Here is a 23503-nt window from a genome sequence, read left to right on the forward strand (position 1 = left end):
ATGCTCTTATTTTTTATATCTCCCCTTATGATAAGATGCAGCTGTGATTTTAGAAACTCCATCACCTTTGGTGTCAGTTATTATTACATTTTGTCTTAATTAAGACATTAAGCATACATTTACACACACATACAGAAATTGAATTAATTTAATGTAATGATAACAAATTCGGTTTTGTCCTCATTTTCATCCCATTTGTCATATGAGGGTACATACACAAAGGGAGAGAGATAGTGGTGACAGCTGAAAGCTGTCTCTGTTCAGGGTGAGTACGTATACTGTATATCATTTACAGTATATCTTTGAAATAACTTAAGCCCAGACCTTGTTAAAATGATCCAGAGATGGTTTCTCAAAAACAAAACAATATAAAAAGCATTCCATTTTACACAGATTAATATGGATATAGAACTCTAGCTTGCCAGTTACATAGTTATGCAGCCCTTCAGCCTTTATCACACACTGAAGTCTGCATGATGATAGTGCGGACAGAGTGTCTCAACATGCCCCTGTTGTATATAGATATTGAAACCGCAGTGTTTTTAAGCCTGAAGGGACACTTAATCCTCAGTGATTCATTGGGCGACCTGACCACAAAATCCATCCTATTCAAAAACACTCTATTAAACAAAAAATGCCAAAACGAGGAGTATATATGTGCGCTGCATTTTAAGTGAATGTCCTGTAATTCATTTTGATATAAATATTTTTTCAGGTTTTAAGTCTTGGGCAATTTGGTTTCGTGAGAAGTAACATGATCTGTATGTCTTTAAACGGAGCTGTGCAGCACAGTTATACTCACTAAGTACGTGTTGTTTGAAAGACTTGACACGTCTCCCTTCACAGTTTACAAACATTCCTCTTATCTGGCAAACATTCGTAAATTAGCTCTTCCAGATCTTCTTTCTGTTTTGCAGGTTTGAGATGTCCAGGAACAATGCTGAGTTTACAACTGTTGTGGACTTTAATGCAGGAGTCTAGAATTCCCATCCTGGAAGGCCTCAGTTTAGCAGGTTGCTAAACCCTTAAGATTCTGGGAAACAGGGACAGTTCAGATCAATTAAAGCATAACTGGACAGTTTTTTATTAATCCCTTTCCTGTTTGAGATGATCAGCTCTCAATCAGCTTGGAGGACTGCTAAACCCTTCATACCATTTATTTCTAACTGCTTTATCCAATACAGGGCTGTCAGGGAGCCTGAGATTATCCTGGCAAGCAACGGACACAGGTCAGGGTAAAATAAGATACTGTAAATAAGATCACTTTATTAGCCATATATAATTTCTTGCATTAGGAATTTGTCTTTTCACATACCCCAGCTTGCTCTCCATGAGACACAGACAGGGAGAGAGAAGCTTGGTGTCAGAACGCAGGGTCAGCCATTGTACAGCACCCCTGGAGCAGCTGGGATTACGGGCCTTGCTCAGGGGCCCAACAGAGTAGGATTCCTCTGCCAGCTGCTGGATTTGAACCGGCAACCTTCCAGCCACAGTGCCACCACCCCTCCCTGAGGTACACCATGGGTGGGATGCTAGTCCATCAAAGGGCAGACTCACACCAAGGCCAATTTTCCCAGATCCCAATCAATCTACCAATATGTCTTTGGACAAACCAGAACACCTGGAGGACCCATGCAAACATGCAGAGCACATACAAACTGCATGCGAAAGACACCCTAGGAATCAAACCCAGGACCCCAGTGCTGTGAGACAGCACTGCTAAACACTGCACCACTGTGCCACCCTCTTTGGTACTACTGCAGGACAAATGAAGACAGTGCACACATCATGCAAATGCCAGATTACACAGCAAGTGTAATCTGTCAATGACTGCGCCCAAGCAAAGAGGACAAACAGGACAGAACCAGCTCTCACTAAAGAGACCGAAAGCTCATTCAGAGGTGCCAAGCCAGTACCAGGGCTTGCTCTTGCAAAAGAAGCCAAGAACATCCTCTGTTGGAACTCTGTGAACAATCCCCAGTTTGAGTTTATTTAATCCTTATCCACTGGTTGTGGAACTTTAAAGGGACCAAAAATGATTAACTACTTTACACCATCTGACAAAGCTATACATCCAATGTGAACAGGGTGAGTGTGTACATTTTCACATATTCTTGCTAGATACACATCTGTAAACTATGCCTATCTTCATTGCCTCATGCAAAAATGTTAAAATATCACTCTGCCAATACCACACTACGAGAAGATGATTCACCAGCATTTAAAGACTATGAAAACTAAAGCGCTTTCATGCTCATACTTAATTATCATACCCATTGTGTATACCTGCTTCTCTAACGAGCCAAATAGTTTGTACAATAATTCCAATGGACTTAATTAAATACGTTTTTGAAAAAGTGGCAGTGTGTTTTATTAGTCTCTGCAGGACAACGAAGAAAGTCAATTGCTTTTACTTCACACACAGTTGCTTTTCAGAGGTTTAAGGCAGGTAGTTCCTAAGAGCTCTGCTTCCACAAGTGCAGAATGATAAAAACACAATCAGACACCCTTCTCCCAGAGCAGCCCACCTTTAAACTCCACACTACCTCAATATAACCCCTGTGTACATGGCTGTAGTACTCAGGGCAGTTTGACAATACAGACCCACACTGCAGGATCATTGGCTCCACAAAGAATAAATCACATGGCATAATTAGTGCAAGGTTCAATATTCAAAGGATGAACTAGAAACAATTACACCTGTTCCCTTTTCTTGTCTCTCAACCACCATGCTTGCTGGAGTCTCTGGGCATTCATTGTTCCTACAGGTGAGAACAACATTGTTCTTCATTCCGGTTCTTATGTGACAGAGCCCCTTTCGCACTCAGATATGATCAGTGTTCATATCCTGACCGGCTTTTAAGCTTCTTGATTAGATCACGCTTCCTGTGCTGTTCTGAAGGCAGCTTTCTGTGTGATGTCTCTCACAAAAACAGCTAAAAACAAACATACAGGTACAGCTTCTCTAATAGTAAGAACTTTAAACCAGGGATTTTACATCCTTGATGAAATACTTGAGGATTAGTATACATGTATAATACCTGAGACAGAATCCCATCATCCCTGGTCAAGGTTATCCCTAGATTTCAATCTTACAGAAAATGGGTAGAATGTACAGTTCCATCTCACACATCATTACCCTCATCGCAACCTCAACTGAAGGTGACCCTTCTTGCAGAACAGGAAGGAAATGGCTGCAAATGTTTCAGAACCTTCTGAAATGCACGCTGTATTCTGTTCACTGAGCTCTTTACACTTGCAGGAGCCCAACACGTTATTTGGCATTGGTCCAATTCATTTTACTGTACATACTGTATAAATGCAAGATCACAGCAATAAGGTTTGTAAAAACGTTAGCAGCTGTAAGTGATCTTTCAATGCATTTTCTGACTCATTCTTTCAATTCAGAGTTACAGGGAAACTGGAGCCTCTCCAGCAAGCAACAGGTGCAAGGCCTGTGCACAAGTGCCCCTTGGACTGGACACCAGTCCATCGCAGGGCACATACAGTACATGGGGCGAGATACTTGCAAACACACCAGGGCCAATGTTCCCCTAAGCCAATTATGTCTCTGGATTGTGGGAGGAAACCAGAGCACTTGGAGGAAACTCATGAGAACTTGGGTAGAACATACAAACTCCACACAGATAGCACCCCAGGCCAGAACCTTCTACCGGAACTAAACACAGGACCCCAATGTCCTGAAAATGCTAATCATTGCACCACTGTGCTGGCTAGCTATAAGTGATGTCAAATATAATCTTGTCCACTCATGTGCCATACTGCCATGCCCACATAAACTGAATTTACTGTTCAGTTTACTGATCTGCAGATTACCCTTATCTTTGTACAGCTGCACATACCCTCTGCAAAGCACATGAACTTTGGCACAATCCATAACCAATAGAGAGAGGCCTGTTCCAGCACCGATGGTAACATAGTTTATATTTGTCGGAACTCACTTATTAAAGCCTTTTCCTGTCTGGATGCCAGAATGAGATTCATTTTTGGCTACAAACTACTTTGCATATGATCTGTTGTGTTTAATCCCATTTGCACGCAAACCCTCGTCACAAAACCACAGCACAATTTCCAGCACATCAGCACGTCTGGTGACAGACTCGAAACTAAACTAAAAGTTACCCGAAAGTGTGCTGTCCAGCAACGGCCAGAGTAAGTGAAAAGCTCTGGGATCAGATCTATTTCTTCAGACATGTCAGTCTTTTCAGTCTTTCAAACTGCTCAAGGTCTCCATCTTCCTGTAATGTAGAGTCACAGGACAAAGACAGGTGTCAAAAAACACTATTTCAAACCCAGAGGACTAGCAACTGTATCAGCCTGCAACTTATAACTGGCAACCCACTGAAGCTAGGCAGATATGAGCCTGGCCAGTATCTGGATGGGAGACCTTCTGGGAAAGTTAAGGTTGCTGCTGGAAGAAGTGGACCAGTAGGGAGAGCTCCTGGGTTGTCATACCCCCACTATAGTGATAGGGACACTATACTGTAGAAAGGTGCTGCATAATCCAGGTGGGTGCTACACATTGGTGATGGTGGAGGGGGGGTTCCCATTACTTGTTTTGAGTGGAGTGTCCAGAAAACACAAATAAATGTAAGGACTACTATTTATTTATTATTTATAGGTTGTGAAGCTGAGGGTGAACACTACTTTATGCTGGGTGCATTCACTGTTTTGCCAAAGTGGCCCAGTGAAACACATCTACCAAAGTTGATATGAAGGAAAAAAGACAAAGCAGCATTATACAGTAAGCAAAACCTTGCAGCACAGATATGCATCCCCACATACTTTGGTTCCATTCACTGTTCGGAAGGATTTTTTTAATGCTCTTTAGAAAGCAGCTAATAATCTAAGAAGGTGCAACATTCTGATAAATCTAGGGAGCTGATAATATGGTTCTATACTTTAATGGGTAAATGAATTCTGATCAAGTGAGTGCCAGGAGACATCAAACAAGAACAAGGAGCAGTGAGTGGAGTAGGATTTGACACCTCTTGAGTAAAACCTTGCTTCCAGGATCAGTCTCAAAAATGTCACCATCACAGACGGCGGCACAGATGCACTCAAGTGCCTCCTCTGCCTGTCCCAATGTACAGTACTTGACTGATTACCGCCAAGACCCCTGGTGTCTCAGACTGTCTCAACAAACATCACTCTGTGAAGCCACCCTCATCTGTGCTTTGTCTTGCAGTGCGAGACTTATTCATCAGCGGCGAATGAGGTTTTCAAACATGGCAAGCTTCCAAAACATCATGATTTAAGACACAGGTGAAATTGTGCTGTTCCTGCGAAACGTCTGTGGTCTAGCAAATTGTCTGGGATTGAATTACACACATTAACTAATAGCAGTTAATACAGCACATTATCTGGAAAGAGGCCTATTTACATTTCTTAAGAGCTCATTGATGAAGGGGTCAATGAATTAAGTATTTGAGCTTTTTTTCTTTAAGCGAATAACACAATCTAGTAACATGACCTGATTCGGAGGTGATAATGATACTACCTCATAACCTGTTCTCATCTGATTTCAGAAGCCAAGCAAGCAAGGAGTTGGATCTGTACTGGGATGGGGAACATCCCAGAAAATACGGTTACTGGTTGAAATGTAGTTTCTTCCCTTTGGACTACAATTGGTAAACCAATACCCTAGTATAGTGACTGGGGAAACTGGACTCTAGGAACTGCTGTCTTTCAATGAGATATTAAATTAAGGTTCATTTGGTCATTAACTACACCAAGATGGGTCAGAAAAGCAGGGGTAGTAAACTGATTGCCTTGGCTAAATTCCACCGTGACTTTATACAACCTGGCCTTCTTAATGTTCTCCTTTAATTCAGCTGGTGGAGAAATGTGTCACTTCTCCCCTTAATCTGCTGTATTAAAGCAGTTAGTGCATAATGCTGGGTGGATGAAGTGGACCCTCTCCTACTGCATATGTGAAAAACTCTGGGATCCTTTGAGATGAAGAAAAGTATTATTATTTATTTTAAAAATCCATGGTAAACACCTGTGCACACCTTCAGATTGTAGTTTATACATATTGACTTTGTGTGGACCTTTAGGAATGCCTTTCCCCCTTTCATTTTTTACCTGCACATTGGATGAGCTAACTGCCTTTTTTTACAGCAGACCATTAGTGTTGAATGTGGTACCATCCCAAAATACTGCCCACCCAACATTTTACTCATGCTTTAGCGGAGCATGACCACTACCCTTCTTGTGACAAGATTTTTTTTCTGATGAACAGCCTGTCTCTTGACAACTTTGGAAGACCACACAAAAACAAACAGTGTAGTTAGGCATCCTTTCCCAAACACAGGTTATATTATAATCCAAAGGGAACTAAATGCGTGCAGGAAAAATGAAAAGACTGAGGGGAAGGTCTGTAGGCATTTACCATGGTAAAATAACTTCCATAGGACTTTTAAATGAAAAAATAACAGTGGGAGGTTGCTGCTTATGGATCATGTCCAAACAACCAAGACATCATAAAGTCTACAGTTGAATCAGTCTTTACATTATAACCCTTCCTTACAAATCTTCCTGGCGACATTTCCTAAGCAAATGTGTATTGCCTTTAAATTATACTGCATTGTATTATACTGCATTGGAAAACTGAGACAAAGAAGTGGGGTCTGTCACTGACATATGGTACAGTACAAAACAGTTTATCCTTTACAGATCCCCTCTAGTTTAATTATGTTTCACTTACAATTTCCAATTTCCATTTGGATTGGCATCTCTGCTTTGTTCAGTAACTGGTAAATGCAGGGTTGCTCTTGCTCTGCTCTATGATATATTTCTTTCTGCCTGTTGGCAACCAGCTGTGCCAGGTAAAAGGGTCGCCAGCGGGGCCTTCTTAAATTTACGGTTTTATTATTTTAGGATTAGCCAGCCAGTTGTCTTATGCAGCATGTTTTGAAAGGAAACAAAGCCAGAAAGCCAAAATTCTGATTTGTACGCAAACTCGGAACATGCCTCATGACTTCTTGAAAAGCTTTTTCTTTTAATGGGAAATTTAAATCATGCCATTTCTTTGTGAGGCTTATGAATTATGCTCTAAGATGCTACTCAAACCATATCCTTATTTTAAATATGGCCCTGATATTTCTGTATTATATTTGAAAGACTAAACGTTATTTCTAAGCTGAAAAGTGTAAAGAGAAGAAAAAAACACAGTGTCCTGGCTGTTTAGCATCCTTAAGGTGTTACCTGTCTTCTTTCTTTCTGTTTCTCCAAACAGAAATAACCACCACGTGTTGCGTTTCAGCCAGACACAGAGCCACACTTGAGGAAATAATCTCACATTGGCAATGTGGAGACATTTTTCTTGGTAATTCTGAGTCATGTCTGTTTCTGGGCCATGCACCTATCTGTCACATTGCCTGGGAGCTTGTGATGTGTCATTGAGAAGACAATTGGCAATTGAATTTTCATTTTCAACACTAAATGCTATAGTGCCAGAATGAATGCACCATATTTCTATTTGGATTTAAGACTACTGGGGAAAAGGTACTTTGCTCTAACCTGAATGATGTGGGACTAGACATTTCTAAAAATACAGGGAAGATCAACAATCTGGATGCACGCTGAGAGTGAAGCAGATAATAGCACTTAAAATGTTTATGGAACTTTTTATTTTGTTTTCCAAGTGCTTCAATTTATACAAAAAACTGGACTGTTTAAGGTGTGCCTGTGATTCACAGAGCCACACACATTGAAAGCATATGTACCACAACTTAACAAGGCACACATGCCAAGATCTTAGTTCTAACCAGAACAAAATGCAGTTACGTTGAAACCATATGAAAAAAAATCATATCATATTATGGAAAAAGTCCAATTCAAGGAACTGCCTAACTGTATACTCCATTTTATCAATCTATCAGTCTGCAGTAGGCTGCTTATCAATCAATCTACGGTAGAGGCCATTTTAGTTATACAATCCAGCCTTGATTGTATTTACATCGTAGCTTTTTAAACCAGATAACCGATGTGACACTTCCAGTTTTTGGAATACAGCATTCTACACAGTGCTTGTTGACTGAATAAGAAAAGTGTTTTAGTGCCTACCTACAATACCAAACGAATATCAAATCAGGCTGTACAGTTGATTGGTGATCATATCTACAGTACTTTTAATTATGTTATTCTAATCTGAAAACCAGACTCATGGTTCCTGCTTTTGGTATTGTAACTGACCAGTTTCTTATTTGGTCGTTTCACGGAAAGTTTCTACATTAGGCGTTTTTTCAAAACACAAAGTATATTATAATTCAAATTTCCGATTCTGTGTCATTTTTGTGGACAGAATAATAATCATTACCAAGGGTCTTACTACAATAGTACTCTTGGACAGAATGACACGATGATGAACGAGATACAGCGGTGTCGGCTAGCGCTCACTGTAGGAAATTTCAGTTATCTGTTTGCATTCGAGTCTACAGCCTGCAGCCTTAGTCAATCCATTTGTAGCTACTGTGTATGTTGCCGATACTGCCTAACCTCCAGCTACGGAGGCTGACAATGCACGACTGCTACTGCACGAATCCAAGAGCGGAGAAAAGGTCTGGGCTAAACTGATGAAACTCTCAATTTTCACTTCGTCTGGTTAGCAAGCATTTTTCGGACACATACATCAGAATGTATTCGCGACAATAGTTGCCAGAAAGGTGTTCATTTGCAATTCCTGGTTGCAGAGGTTTATATGACTTCATAGTAAGAAAAAAAATAATTGTGAAATATCACGCTTATGTTTGAAGGGTCGGGACCGGCACTGTAGCGAAAACTACATTAGAAAGTTTTTGAATTCGACTTTTAATTTATGTCTAAAGTGAAAAAATAATAATAATCTAGGCTACAGCACATAATGCATGAGCTACAATTATATGAGATAGGATAGAAATAGGTGATTTGCACTTCATGTAGAGGCTTTATAATGCATAGTCCATATCGTTATACTGTAAATGAACACTAGAACGATATGTATATACCGACGAAAAGCCTTCTTACCTACTGGAAGCTCAAAGACATTCCTTCTGTTCAGTGAAAATAGTGCTCCAGTCGCCGCTCTGTGCTCAGGACGTGGAAGACAATCGCACAGAAGAGACTGTAGTTCACAACAGGTGCTAATCCTTTTCATGCACGTAGGGTTGCATTTGTCGACTAAGATTACAATAGTTTCTGGTATCTTTGTAGATAAATTATACTATATTAATAAGAATTTGCATTATAGTCCTATAGAAGAATTAATTAAAATGGTCATTATACTACTGTATATACTGTACACCACACGCTTGTAGTCTACAACCTTAAAACGTGTGATTACGCCTCGTTGCTGTTTAAAAATGATCATACTAAAAAGAGCTTTGATGAATCATTTGGTGCACATATCATTCAAAACTATTGTTTCCAAAAGGATAAGAACTAAATTGATACATCTACACGGGGTAATCGGCGCTTTGAGTGAATTAGACGTAATTTGATTGTACAGCATACTGTAGGTACGTGCTATGCCAATAAGGACAGTCTTAACACACAGTCTTGCTGGTTAGGTTACGACAGTACAGAAATGAATTGTTAAAATGTGAAACTAAAGGGTTATTACGACTGGTTAATATTTTTTATTTTTTATTGGAAAATAAAAAACCCTGAATAAATCAAGTTTTTATGTTGATTGTAAAGCACTTCTTAGATTGATGCCAGAACACGCTTTTCGTCCGGATAATACGCTGATGTTAATTTGGCACAGAGAAAATAATACGAGAAGAGACAGATAGGAAAACGGAAGAGAATCACATTTAGATAAGCACCTTAGCAGTCGGGCGCCTTTTATTTTAACGTGCAACAGTCCTGCTGTGCTTCGGGGGGATTTAAGGTAGATCCGTATTAACTTTAATCACACCCGCAACAAAAAACAAACATGTAACACTAGTTAAAACCATCCCGAGCCCGGCAGAATAGAAGGAAATGGAGGGATTTGGGGGTTCACAAGTGAATGTGGGGCGTGCAGTACTTACCACCACGAAGAATCCACTCGAGGCGTGAGCGTGAGAAGGAGAAGAACAAAGGCGAAATATAGCCTGGAGGTGGTATTGGAGTCTGTAGAAGATGCTCCGGGTCGGGGCAGATGCCTTAATCCTTCACCCCCTGCGCTGGAAGAAGGTTTGCTTTGAAGCCGGTGAAAACTCTGACCTCTGCTTAAACCAAACATTTTCCTTTGGTTTTATTTTCCCAGATTATCTACGGGACCGGACACAGGCGTTCTTTGGGTGCAAAGAATGTTTTCAGTACTGGGACAAGATGAAAATCAATCACACAAAAAGGGTTGTGCGGGCGATACCTTCCATTCCCTTGTATAGGCTATATATTTATACATATACTGTTTTATTTTTTAAATATTCATTTCACCAGACGGGGGAAAGATGTACCACCTAAACAATTCCGTCAGCTGGCATTGTTGAGACGTGTACTTAAAGAAAGTCACTGTAATCCCAGTCCAGGAGGGCTACCGGGTGCCCGAACTATCAGGAACAGGCGAGTAGCATGACTTCGCTTCGTTGAAGTCCCGTCTCTTCTCCGACACTGCACGGCGCTCTCCCATTACCCGAGCAGATGATGAGTTTATTTTCTTTAATACCAAGCTTTGCTCCTTTATAAAAAAAGAAAAAAAAACAGCCCTTCCTCTAAACCTTTTTATTTTTCCCTCCAAAGAGACATTTCTCCTCTCCTCCAACGGTCATTCGTCCTCCTGTGTGTGAGGTAAACCGAAGCGATGAACTAAAGAAACTGTAAAAGTGAGTTGGGGAAAAAGCAAAAAAAAATGTTGACAGCCCCTTTGGATCTCTTCCCTCATTGGGCAGTGTCGGTGGGGGACGGAGGGATGCCTTTGGCTGCTGTGTGGGATGCGCTGCCGTGCGTTTTCGTAGGGAAGGGAGGAGTGCAGAGGTGTCATCCGTTGGGGCAGGAGGCAGGAACCCGGCTACCCGCAGACACCCCTGTCAAACAGCACATAACAGACATTTCAATACTGACGCAACTCGTGCCACAGTCCCTTTTGACCGGTAACTTGAACACGCCTGGAGAATCAAATCTTCTACTGAAGATGCCAGAAACAGTAAATCGGATTAAAGACAGAGATAATACTTCGAGATTGGAGGCGATTAATCTATAGGGAGGGTTAACCTTTGCTGCATTAGTGCGGAAGTGCTCACGAATGGTGTCACAAACACTGTAAATCTCTGCTTCGTCGATGTTTTTAGTCTTTTAGGGTAAACGGTTATAGAAAGAAAAACGCGACTAAGTCTTTGGGTTTATTCAAACTTCAATTCACTCCCCCCAAAGATATCTAATTTTTTATCATCGCCCATTTTTAGAATGGGAATGTTTCACGTCAGTCGCGTGGATCTTATTTTTTTAACAAACCTCATTGCTGAAGAAATCGATTTATTGGTATTTGTGAGTTAATCACACAACGTATCTTTGTCAGCCTTAGAAATATTGAAAAGCATAGGAAAACGGCTGCATTCTTCAGTCTAAGACAGGAGACTGTCAAGAGACCAAAACTTGCAATGCCATTTAATATGATAAAGGACTTGATACAGAGATAGCATGTGACTCAAACCTAAGTTAGTATTTTATTGGAGTGCGCACGCAGTGTTATCTGGTAGGGTCACTGCACCGAGCAGGGCCTGATACAGACGCTCACCCCAGAAAGCCACACTAGCACTACGGGGAAAATTGTACTGCCGGTTATGTGTTCCCTTATGCATTATTTAAAAGTGCGTACTTTGCTGTTACTAAATAAAAACATGTCTTGTTTTAAAATGATTAATAAAGCAGGAGTATATATTATATGTTTGACTGTGATGAGAGGAACTTAAAACGAACTTCAAAACAGGCCTACACGTTCACTAACTTTTATCATTCCACAAAAAGAAAAAAATGTACATGGTCTGTGTTTTTCACACGATATGTAAAAATCAGAAATTGCTAATTAATTCAGCTCGCATTCAAACCTTGAATCGTCACCAGAGGAGAGTTAACTAAATGTCTTCTCTAGTGTGGTTAGGCCTAAAATTTACAGTATACATGAATGGTGTTTATTTAGTGTCCCAGCTGCTATAATTCTCAAACCTTAACTTCTGTGGAAACTTCTTAACGTTCCCGTGGAAAAGACAACATTGGATAGCCCAATCCATGCAATTAATTCAATTACGCGAATATCCAAGACGTTCTCATTTGCTCTCTAAATAAGACTATAAATTTTGAAGTGATGTCACCATTGAACACTGACGGGAAAGATTAACTGCATATGACACAGGATACAATTGAGTGAACCTACATGCTTAACATTCTAACATTCAACTCCAGAGAACGACGACGAAGCACTCAGTTCCTTCTCCGCTTAATCCCCGTTACTTAGGTGCTGTCAGAAACTACGCGTTTGTCTGACTACGACAGGGGAGTCATAGTTGCGTGGGGGCTGATCTCAGTAATGATACATGTCTTAAACATTCCTGTGATACCTCACGTCCAGAACTTCTCAAAAGGCAAGATGTTCCCCCCCACACACTCCCCACTCCGTCCTTCATCAATCTCCATCTGTCACAGCGTCATGTGATCGGATTCAGTGATATTGAAACAAACGGGACTTGTCGCATGTCTCTATCCACCTACTGTAGATCATTTAAAACAATAACTGTTTCATATCGCGTTAAGTCTGATTTACAGTGCGATGTCCTCTTTTAGTATTCCTTCTAACATTTTGAACCACTAAATGCTGAAAACGCAACAGTCGTACAGCGCTTATATACTGTATAACTGAAAAAATAGAAGAGTATAAAACGTTTTAAAAGTCCCGTTTACATTTGAAGCAAAAATTCGATAAGACTATGCAGGGGTGTGAAATTAAGGAATACTAGCTTTAATAGATCTTCCTTCCAGTGAATGAAAAAGGTCAGTAAGAGTCAGTTTTCAGGGATCAAGAAAACCAAGTGACCCCCCATCTGTCTTGGATAGATACTCGAATAAGGGCCGTTTAACTAGGTCCTAACATCCACGCAATAGAAAATGTCTGAGAATACAGGACTGAAAATACTGTGCAATGGCCAAAGACAATAGTCCGCAACACTGGTTAAAGACGGAATGTAATACTCTTTTGAAAGACGTGAGCAGCTTTGCAATAATGTGCAAAAATTAAAATTAAAAGTAAAATAAAAAATAAGACTAGAAACGCTAAAGTCACAATAATGTCTTCAAAATCTTCGAATACATTTAAGGCACTGATCAGATAAGACAACGGATGAACGTTGGGTCGCCATGGAAGACTAGCCCGTATCCTTCGGGGATGCATTCCGCCAGGAAAACGATACTCCCTCTGTGTGCGTGTTTATGTATAGGGAGATTCGAGCAACACTAATGGTGCAGACTGTGTATAAATACCGCCGACTCCAATTTCAGCCCAAACACCACCTGAGCCTCCACTTCTGCGTCTTACTGTCTACACCTTTGCATAGTCTATAGACCGCTGTGGTTGGTCTCTTCCTCTCGGTGATTTACACCTCTCGACTCGCTGAACCTTCCGATCCGTGCGTAAAAACGTGATCCAAACGTCTCATACAAGAGAATCAATAATCACACCAAGAACAACTCTGTCACGAATCGCAGCGTTTTTTTTTCTTCCCCCAAACATAAATTACTGGAGTCTGTTTTCTAGGAATTTTGTATTTGTTTGCAAAATATCTTGGCAAGCGTAAAAGGGCGGCTTCCATATTACAGGCACGGATTCCCGGTTGCAATTCTGTACATCATTGGGCACATGTAATCAACTAGGTTTTGCGATTAAAAGTGATGTTTAACTTTTATTCAAATCAAGATGTAAATATTCTGACAATTGTTTACACTGAGTGTAATCTGGGAACTATCCTGTCCCTCAAAGGGAATACCCTTTTCTTTTCCAGTATAATTAACTCTCCAGGCTAAGGTTCACAACAGAATAAAAAAAAACTATCTTTTAGTATTGTAACGCAACGGGGGCTCAGGCGGGCGCCCTTGCCGCATCTGGTCGGCCCCATCCCGACTGGAGGCTCGAACCCGGGACTTCCGCGTCTCTCTGCAGCGACCTAGCCCCGTGAGCTAAAGAAAGACCGCTCTACAGCTCAGTAGCTGTAGTCCTGCTATCACAGGGAAGGGCGGTGACGTCACCTGCTCTGGCACGCCGGCTCTTTACACAGTGCTTGTCGGCCGTAAGCGTTACAGTATTTAACGGTCATTCAAGTTCAACTTCCAACTGGAGGTGTAACTAAGAAGCACAGCTTGTCAACAGCCCTATCGTTAAGAACAGTCAATGGGCGATACCTGTACACCTTGATGTTACAAACAGGCTTAATACAGTGTTATTCCACCTTTACATTTGTGTTGCTCAGAAACTACCTCACTATAAAACCTGGTTTCAAATCTAAAGGGTTTATTTTTTAACCATTTAGGGCTTGTACGCGCTGATCAATTTCTTCACATTTTAAAAATAACAAGAATACAGTACATCTGCGAAACGTCATTAATTCTTACTGTACGTTTCACAAAGCGTGAGCCCCCCCAAAGTGTAATCTATCGAGTAATCTATCATTTTAAGGTTTATCCACCTGCACGCCTCATACAGTTGAATTAATGAATCGTCAGTCATCACCTTAATGGAACAGCGCCCCGACCTCTGGTTAGACTGGGAAAGCAATTAGCAGCTGTCAAAGTCGGTTCAACAACGGAACAAGTCACTTTAAAGGGACCTTAATATTTTTATTACATCTTGTGCTCTACAATACACCTTGTTAAAATAATTTCCTGTTTTAGTGCAATTTGAAATTAAGCAGAAAGTGTATTTAGGGCATTAAGCATGTGGCTTGTCTTTACACAAAAGGTTGTGGGAGTCTGGAACAACATGATTCAGCCATGTTGTTGCCACAGGTTAAATGGTATCCTTCAAGGTACAGATGGATGAGACCCTGAGCACCAAGTTACTAACATTAAAAGGAGCAAGATAAGTCAAACACATTATCTTAAAAGTTACAAATGAGAGATGATCACTCAACCCATAATTGCACTGCTAATACAGTAGCTACTGTAATTGATCTGAGGATCTCATCCATTCTGCTTCTTGAAAGAAACCAGGGTATTGACTTCAACATCATAGTTGCTCTGTACTCCTACAGCCCTTCGTGTAAATAAGTCCCTCCTGTCACTATTTTTAAATGCACTCCCATGCAGTTTACACTTGTCCCCTCTCATTCATATTTCAATGTTGTTTATGAAGAAGTCCATTGGGTTGACTTTGGCAATATGTTTGAATATGTGTACTGTATCTTGTTCTGTTCTCTGTTCAAGTCTAAAACATTCCTTTGAACCTGGGAATGCGTCTGGTTGCTCGTATCTGGACTGATTCCATCGCACCCAACTTAATTTGTGAAGTGGTGACCAATACTGCACACAATATTCTAAATGAAGTCTTACTATTGCACATTTCTTTAGTTTTCTTTAAATCTTTTTTTAGTTTATTAATTTATTCAATGTATCTCTCTCCTGATAATTTAAATGTATCTTTCTCCTGCACATAACACTCTGTGCTTGTTAACAACAAGCCCAGTCTTGAATTATACCTTAAGTAAAATTTCTAAAGAATAATTTCTTAAAGATTAAGAGTAACATTTAAAATTCCTTTGTAATTTCTATGTCAATTTTGGTATCTAGATCATTGATATAAATTAATATAATTTAAAATTATATGATGTAAAGATAACACAAATCCTTGTGTGTTGTGTGGCAGTCTAGTTTTTACAAGGTAACCAGTAATTTCCCACACTCCATCTTTAACAAATTTTAATATTGTAAATACTTTGTTTTTGTATTTTGAAAATATTGCCAGGCTACGTCTTGTAGAAAGACTGCTTCATATATTTACTGTACCTTTTCAAGAACTTTTGTAATGTCTTACTTGCAGGAGCCTCTAAATCTAACTTAACAAATTAAATACGCTAAAGTGATCTTGTCACTTCTCTCATGGAGTCCCTGCACTGGCTTTCCGTTAGGTATTAAGCTTAATCTCTCCTCATGTTCAGGGTTGTGCATGGCATGCTTCCATTGAACGTAGGGATATACTATCCCATTACTCCCCTTCTTTGCTCAAAGGATTCTGGTCTATTATGTACCCCACTGTTGAGCCACATTCTGTGGGTGACAGGGCCTCTTACTGATGAACCCCAGAGCACTGGAACATCACCCTGAAAGCAATCAGAGACTCACTAAGTGCTTTTAAATCCAGCATGTCAACATTTAAGAAAGGCTTTTTTTAGACGGTTTTGTCTTCTGTATTTTCTTTTGTCTTCAGCTTTGTAATTTTTAATTTAATTTTATTGTGACATGTGTGATATGTGTATTAATGTATTAATAAAGTGTATTAAAGTGCTTCATAAGGACTTTTAAAGGTGTTGTATACACATTTGTTTTTATCGGTACTGACAATGCAGTCTAAACACACTAATGGCAAAACTATTCTTTCTGGAAATTAAACTATTGCAACAGACTTAACCACAACTACTCCTTTCAAACATTGCAACAAAGCTGTAGAACATTTTATTTTGACTAAAGTCCTTAACCAGAAATAAATCTATTTTTTTATTTCTCCTTTGTGAATACTAAACATTTACATGCAGATTCATTGTAAGTGTTACTAGCTACGAAACTGCAACAGACGGTCAAAGTAGTTAAAAAGATAGATGGATAGTTAGACAGAGATAGGTAAGCAGAAAAATTATTAACAACTAATGTACTGGAAAAGGGGAATCCCCATTAAGCATCAATCCAGCACTTTTTAAAGGCTGTCAATTGTTACATACCTTTTAACTGGGATTAATTGAACAGACGATTAATTAAATTAAGTATCAAATGGTCATTTGGAACCTAACTCCTAAGCCCTCTAGAAACAAAGAGTTTATACTTTCAACAGACTACATGCTAATTTGATCAATCATTTACAGAAGCAGGAGACGTACATCTGGCTGGATTGGAGCTCTCTGAGAGAAGGGCTGGAAAGCCCTCTTTAGGGGCAAATCAAGTTTTGGAGGTCATCTGACATAGGGGTTAATCAATCAATGGAAATTAATGAATTAAAGCAAAAACTTAATTAAGAACCTTTCCCAGAGAATGTTAACTCTGTCTGCACAGATAGTATTGAGTCTCATGAGTTTGACAACAGTTTAAAAAGTACTTAGACTTTCCCTGAAATTATGACCTTAATCTGTGACTTTTTGCTATTCCAGATACAAGGTAAACTGACTCCTTTATTTACTGTCCAAGTAAAATACAAAAAGAAATCCTAGAGTTTTAGACTGTTCTTACTTGGCTATAAGCAAGTTTTTGTTATTACTTTAATTTTTACTTTTCTGTGGTGTTATGGCATGCCATCATAAGAAGTCCAAATGCTTTTAAGATTTAAATGTAATTTTAAATGGCAGTTCTTTTAGTGAGAACGCAGAGGATAGAACAGATTTGTCTGTTCCCTCTGCCAGCCAGATATGATATGATTAGAAAATCCCAGGCATACATGGGATTAATTGCACTGATACTTGTAAAAAGCTATGTTAACATATCTAATATACTGTATACTGTACATGTACTGTAATTGCTAATTTAATATTCACAATATTTATTCCATTGTCCATACTTGCCTGATATTTAAAACAAACACTACAGATACTGTATAAGTATGTAATGGCCAACACCTTAAAAGGTAACTCTATATGGCCTTTACTTTGGCACTAGATTAGCTCATATGAAACCTATTTTTAATGTGACATAGTGCTCTCTGCATTCAGAACACATCCATTATTCATTTATTTTTGGGATATGACATTAGAGTGACAAGTAAGTGTGCTGTTTATAAGCATGGTGTTGAGAGTGCAGAATAAATTGAATGATTAAAAAGCTTAATGTTGGAACAATGGAGTCAAAAAGGTGTCAGGCTGCCTGTACAAAACACAAAAGACACTTTGTGAAAGACCTACTGAACCTCTCTGACATGTATCTGCCTCCCCTACAGACTACATGTAAGACTCACAAAATTAATAATTTTACATTTAAATTTACATTTTAAAATTCCCCCAAACCTACAAGTTAAAGATCACCAATATGTATATGGTAATATTCTATGGTAATATTCAGTTAAAAAGTCTGTAAATGTTAATAGATATCTACTGTATATGATTAGGTGAATTTTCTATTGTTAGAACCAGCATACTGTACTATCTTCATACTCATAATCCTGACTGCTATGGTTAACAAAAAACACCTAATAATAATAATAACAATAACAACAACAACAACAACAATAATAATAATAATAATTACAATAATTACAATAATTATTCTTATAATAACAACTTCACTACCCCCCCCCCCCACTGAAGAGTAACACCACCTGGTTGGAGGGCCTAACAACAGAGCCAAGGTGGAAGAATGAGAAAATACTTTACCCTCTGAATTAAGTGTCTCATTTAAGGTAGTCAGAGTGGAATTTTGAATACAAAGCTTTAATGACTGACTAGTCTTGACCTCATCAGTCTTCTGTCAGTTTAACGTCTCATCCAAAAGACAGCACCTGTTACAGCACACTATCCTCAGTCACCATACAGGTAATTTAGGCTGGGAATTCTGGTCCAGAGGAAAGAGTGCCATCTACTGGTCCACTATCACCATGAACTGGTTTTCCTTGGAAGTATCCCATCCCAGTACTAGATATTTGCTTATCTGGACTCTGAGCTGTCTAAAGAGATATTATATAAAAGTCATTTTTCCACAGCTAAACATGATGCTATCCATATGCAATAGGGAAGAACAATGCAGAGATAGTGATGAAAAACTCTTGTATTGTAGCTGCTTACAAAAGGCCACATTTTAATACATGGGTGCATTAATGGCTAGATTTACAATGGCTTCAATAATATTTTTTAAGGACAAAGAAATCCGTCGTAGTCGAAAGTAAAAGACAAGTTTGGTTAAGCACAATATAAGACTGTATAGTACTAAATTTAAGCTCCACATTACTAACTGTGAGATCAAGCTTCTGTTTTGTTCACAGAGCAAAGCAGTCCAAAAGCACAGAGCTATGCTCTCAGATGTTCTATTCAGTCCTCATCTGATGGCACTGCCTGTAGTGATGCCTTTGCAGTCCATTCTCTCATGAAAACTCCTCAAGATGTGTTCTACAATTCTCAATTTGTATACAGTGCTGAGAAAAGGTTTTTGAGCCCCATAGATAGCTATGGCAATTTCATAATTTTACCATGACAGCCTTCTTGAATCAAAACCACTCTAAATACCCAATAGGGTTTATAGTAACCAGATCCTGTTATGAAGCGTCTTTCAGGACTCTATGCAGACGACACAATCCGGAAGGGAGTGAACACACACAGGAGGGAGACGAAGAACTGGGCTGGTAGAGGAACCGGCGGGGGCGCGACGAAGGTGCTCTGGGGGGCGTGGTCCAGGCAAACAGTCCAAAAGGGAGTCCAAAGGGAAGTCCACTACAGGTGAAGGTCCAGAGCCGGGTGATAAATCCAAGACGAACAAAACAAAGTAAAAAGCCGGAGCGGAATCCTGGCGAGGGGTTGTAGGCAGACATGACAAAGTTAGAAACCGGAGCAGTATCCGGCGAAGGGTCGGGGAGAAGAAAGGGGGAACAGAACCAGGTGCTCCAGGTCCTGGACTCGGCTGGATCAGGACACCTAGGAGGTGAATGCCACCCGAGCCGCGGATGTAGGGTCGACTCGGTGAACAGAGTGAGAGCAGGAACAGGGAGCAGGTGCACAAAATCAACTAAAAAGTGAACGAGCCAGAGTGCCCTTAATGGGGAGGGACTACAATCGTGACAATTCCAAAAAAGCTTTTGAATGCGTTTGGTCTCCAGTAGTCATACCAGAAACTATGAAATCTCTGAGGTCCCCCCACAAAACGTTATTGATGTTCATCAGTCTAGAAAGAGTTACAACATCCAAGAAAGAGTAACATAGAAGGAACAGCAGACGACTCTTGTCTTGTAAATGTGATGCTCATAACTTAAATATCAGACAATGACTGAACAATAATGGTGTTCATGTAAGAATAGCAAGGAGAAAACCACTGCCCTCCAAAAAGAACATTGCTGCCTGTCTGAAATTCACCAAAGAGCATATTGATGACCCACAAGACTTCTGGAACTATGTTCTCTGGACCAACGAACTCTTTGGCCTCAATAATTAACAAAGACTGCTTTTGAACAGAAAAACTCATCTCAGCCATTAGGTATTAGTCATGACTTGGGCATCTGATCCTTGTCGCTTCTAGCTAAATCTAACCAGGTTTGAAGGTTCCTTCTGTCTCGATTGCGGCTTTCAGCCTGTTTCCAAACAGACACTTTCACTGGTTGAGCAATTCAGCAGCAAATTGCAAATGACCTCTAAACTGCTCAAAGTCCAGATTGAGGTATTGCAAAATCTATTGGTATTCTTCACCAATTCTAAAATTCTGAATATTCTGGGTGTAAAAATCTGGGTGTTGAATGAAATGACCTCACCATTGTAATATGCTACATTTTGTTGTTAACAACTGGAACTCAATAGATGTACATATTTTTCGCCTTTTGATCCATGCAGCATCCTCTACAAAATCAATGTGTTTAAACGATTGGAGCTAAAAAAATATTTAAAAAATAAAACCCCTAAAAATCTTCATTGGAACAGTATTCACCACCTTAGCATTAACGCTCCTTAATAAGCTCTGCCTTTACCAGTTGCCTTTAGAATTTGCTCAATATGTTGAAATCCACCTGTGTGCAATTAAAGTTGTTAACCATTCAGATGGGACACATCTGTCTTTTAAAGCTTAATACACCTGTTTGTGTGAGTTCCCACCATTGGACATTGCATACTGTACAAAGCAATATGAAGATGAAGGAGCTTTCGAAAGGAACAGATTTATAGACAGACACGTCGGGCAAGGGAATATAAAAAATATTCCAAAGGCACTGATTATTCAAAGCAGCACTTTTAAGTCAATTCTTAGGAAGTGGAGGACACACAAAACTACTCAGAATCTTCAGTGACCATGTTGTCCCTTCAAAGCTCAGCAGCCAGACAAGAAGGACATTGGTCAGAGAAGCAGTCAAGAGGTCAGAAACAACCCTCAAAGACCTACAATGTCTCATCATTGAGATGGGAGAAACTGGGTGAGGAGAATGCCATATTTGAAAAAAAAACCTCACATGAAGTCCTGTCTTAAATATGTGAAAAGGCATATAGGAGCCTCTGAAAAGATGTTGGGAAAAAAATCTGTGGTCTGATGAGAAAAAAAATTGAGTTATTTGGCCTTAATGCTAAGATTTATGCCTGGTGAAAGAAGAGCACTGCTCATTGCTCACAAAACACCATGCCTGAACTGAAGCATGGCAGTGGCAAGGTAATGTTGTGGGGATGCTTTTCATTGGCAGGGACTGGAGAGGCTTCCCATAACAGAGGGTAGAATGGATGGACCAGATCCTGGAGCAAAATCTGAAACTGGGACAGAGATTCGAATTTCAATAGGACAATGCGCCCCAACATAAAACCCACGCAACTTTCAAGTGCCTTAAAAAGAAGGTGCAAGACCTTGAGTGGCCCAGTGAAAATCCAGACTTCAGTCCCATAAAAAATCTGTGGCAGGAATTGAAGGTTGCAGTTTGCCACCACTCCCCCAGTAACCTGCAACTGCTGGAGGCATTTTGTAAGGAAGAATGGGTGAAAGTTAGTCCCACAAGATGTAAAAACCTGGTTACAACACACTGCAAAAGACCTGAATCTGTAATTACTGCACAAGAGCGAGGGACTAAATATTAAATGCTTAAGGTCTCAGAAGGGAGAATACTTTTTTCAGTTCTGTATTTTCATTTTTGCATTGCAATCAGAGGTTGTAACATAGCAAAATGTGGTGGAGGTCCAAGGGTGTCAATATTTTCTATTCCCACTGGATATAATGCATGCTTTTTACACAATTAAATAATATTAAAATTGAAATGTAATAAATAATATACAGTTTAATAATTTTGAATAAGTTATATTTCATGTTATTTTCCAATTGAAGTTATTTTGAACAGCACTGGAATACAGTTCTGGGCTTGACTAGATGTTTGCTGTAAAAGTGACCTTGGTTGGCTCTGTGAAGTTCAATTCTATAGCATCTATGTAGTTACCAGTCTATCTGTTAATACTGGAATTACATGTGTATTGAAACTAACTTTATCATAAAATGGCTGACCAAAATCAATGTTTAGTAAGAGGCATTGGGCTAACTGGTTATTTTCTTGATGATTACTTAAAAAACATGCATTAAGCTATAATGATTATGGACCAATTATGATTATGAATTATGATAATTATTATGGACCAAACTACAATAGGGAAGAAGAAGGTAACACAAGAAATACAACAATAATCTACTAGAATTTAAACTCCATTTTACTACCTGTGAGATCAAGCTTCTGTTTTTTGACAGAGCAAACCAGTCCAAAAGACACAGCCCTTAAAAGGAATTTACGCACCTAGATGGTAATTAGACTTGACATCTTCTTTGCCGCAAGATTTTCTAACAGGAAATAAATTGCCCTCCCTTGCTAAAGTTCATGAGCATAAACGTTAAGTGTGGTTCTTACAATCATTTTTAACCGAGGGATTTCACATTTCAATCAGGATTACTGTTTCGATCGGAAAGGAAAGGCTTTACTGTAGAAAAACATTGTGAAACACAAATCAATTTTTTTTTTTAAAAATGATGAAACCGTTAATTATTTTCAGCCATCTGGTGAAATTGTCCTAGCAGGGTTTTGGAGTAAATTGCGCAGCAAAATGTCAGAGTTTACAACTCTGGTAATAAAAAGTAAAAATGAAACAACACAAACAGCAGCAGTAGCAAAAGCCCAAATAAAATCAGTGCTCTCTCTCTCTCTGTCGTTTTAGAGAAGACACAGGAATTCTGCTCTTGTTCACTCTGAGAGACCTTTCCTGTAAGGCTGTCCAGACTAGCCTAAGACCTCAGGCGTCTCCTTACTTTAATTTGTTCGGTAGTCGTTAGTAAAAGCCCAGTTGCGACCGGAACACAATTGTGCTACTTACCGCTCCCTGTGCATGCTTCCCAGTGTTGAGCACAGGATGATTTCGGGCAGCCAGGGTCTGGGGGCCTGGTGGGAGAAGAGAAGCATGCATAAACAGCTGGATTCTAATTAATCAGCACAAATCCAGGAGCATTAGTCGGAAACTGAACTAAAGGTCAGCAACAATGCCGAACCCTAAAAATATCACGAGTGACGGTGAAGGGTGGGTGGAGTAAGAGATAGGTGACAAAAAGGGTTTCCTATTTGGTTTCCTAACAGATACTCAGTGTTTTTTTTACTTTATTGTCTCATATATATATAGTTCTGTTGACAGGAGAT

General features: G+C 39.6%; 1 protein-coding gene across 1 annotated transcript in view; it reads right to left on the reverse strand.

Annotated features, from left to right (window-relative positions):
• Positions 1-23252, reverse strand: part of wnt2bb (wingless-type MMTV integration site family, member 2Bb) — a 43318-nt gene extending 20066 nt beyond the window's left edge. Inside the window, exons 1-2 of the mRNA XM_006628300.3 lie at positions 23187-23252; positions 10038-11015 (exon numbers count right to left, since the gene is read on the reverse strand). Coding sequence (XP_006628363.2) covers positions 10038-10231 — 194 coding nt within the window. The 5' untranslated portion in view covers positions 10232-11015; positions 23187-23252. The remainder of the gene's footprint in view (positions 1-10037; positions 11016-23186) is intronic.
• Positions 23253-23503: the final 251 nt, after the last annotated feature.

This window comes from Lepisosteus oculatus, chromosome 5, assembly GCF_040954835.1.
Source record: "Lepisosteus oculatus isolate fLepOcu1 chromosome 5, fLepOcu1.hap2, whole genome shotgun sequence".
Classification (NCBI taxonomy): Eukaryota; Metazoa; Chordata; class Actinopteri; order Semionotiformes; family Lepisosteidae; genus Lepisosteus; species Lepisosteus oculatus.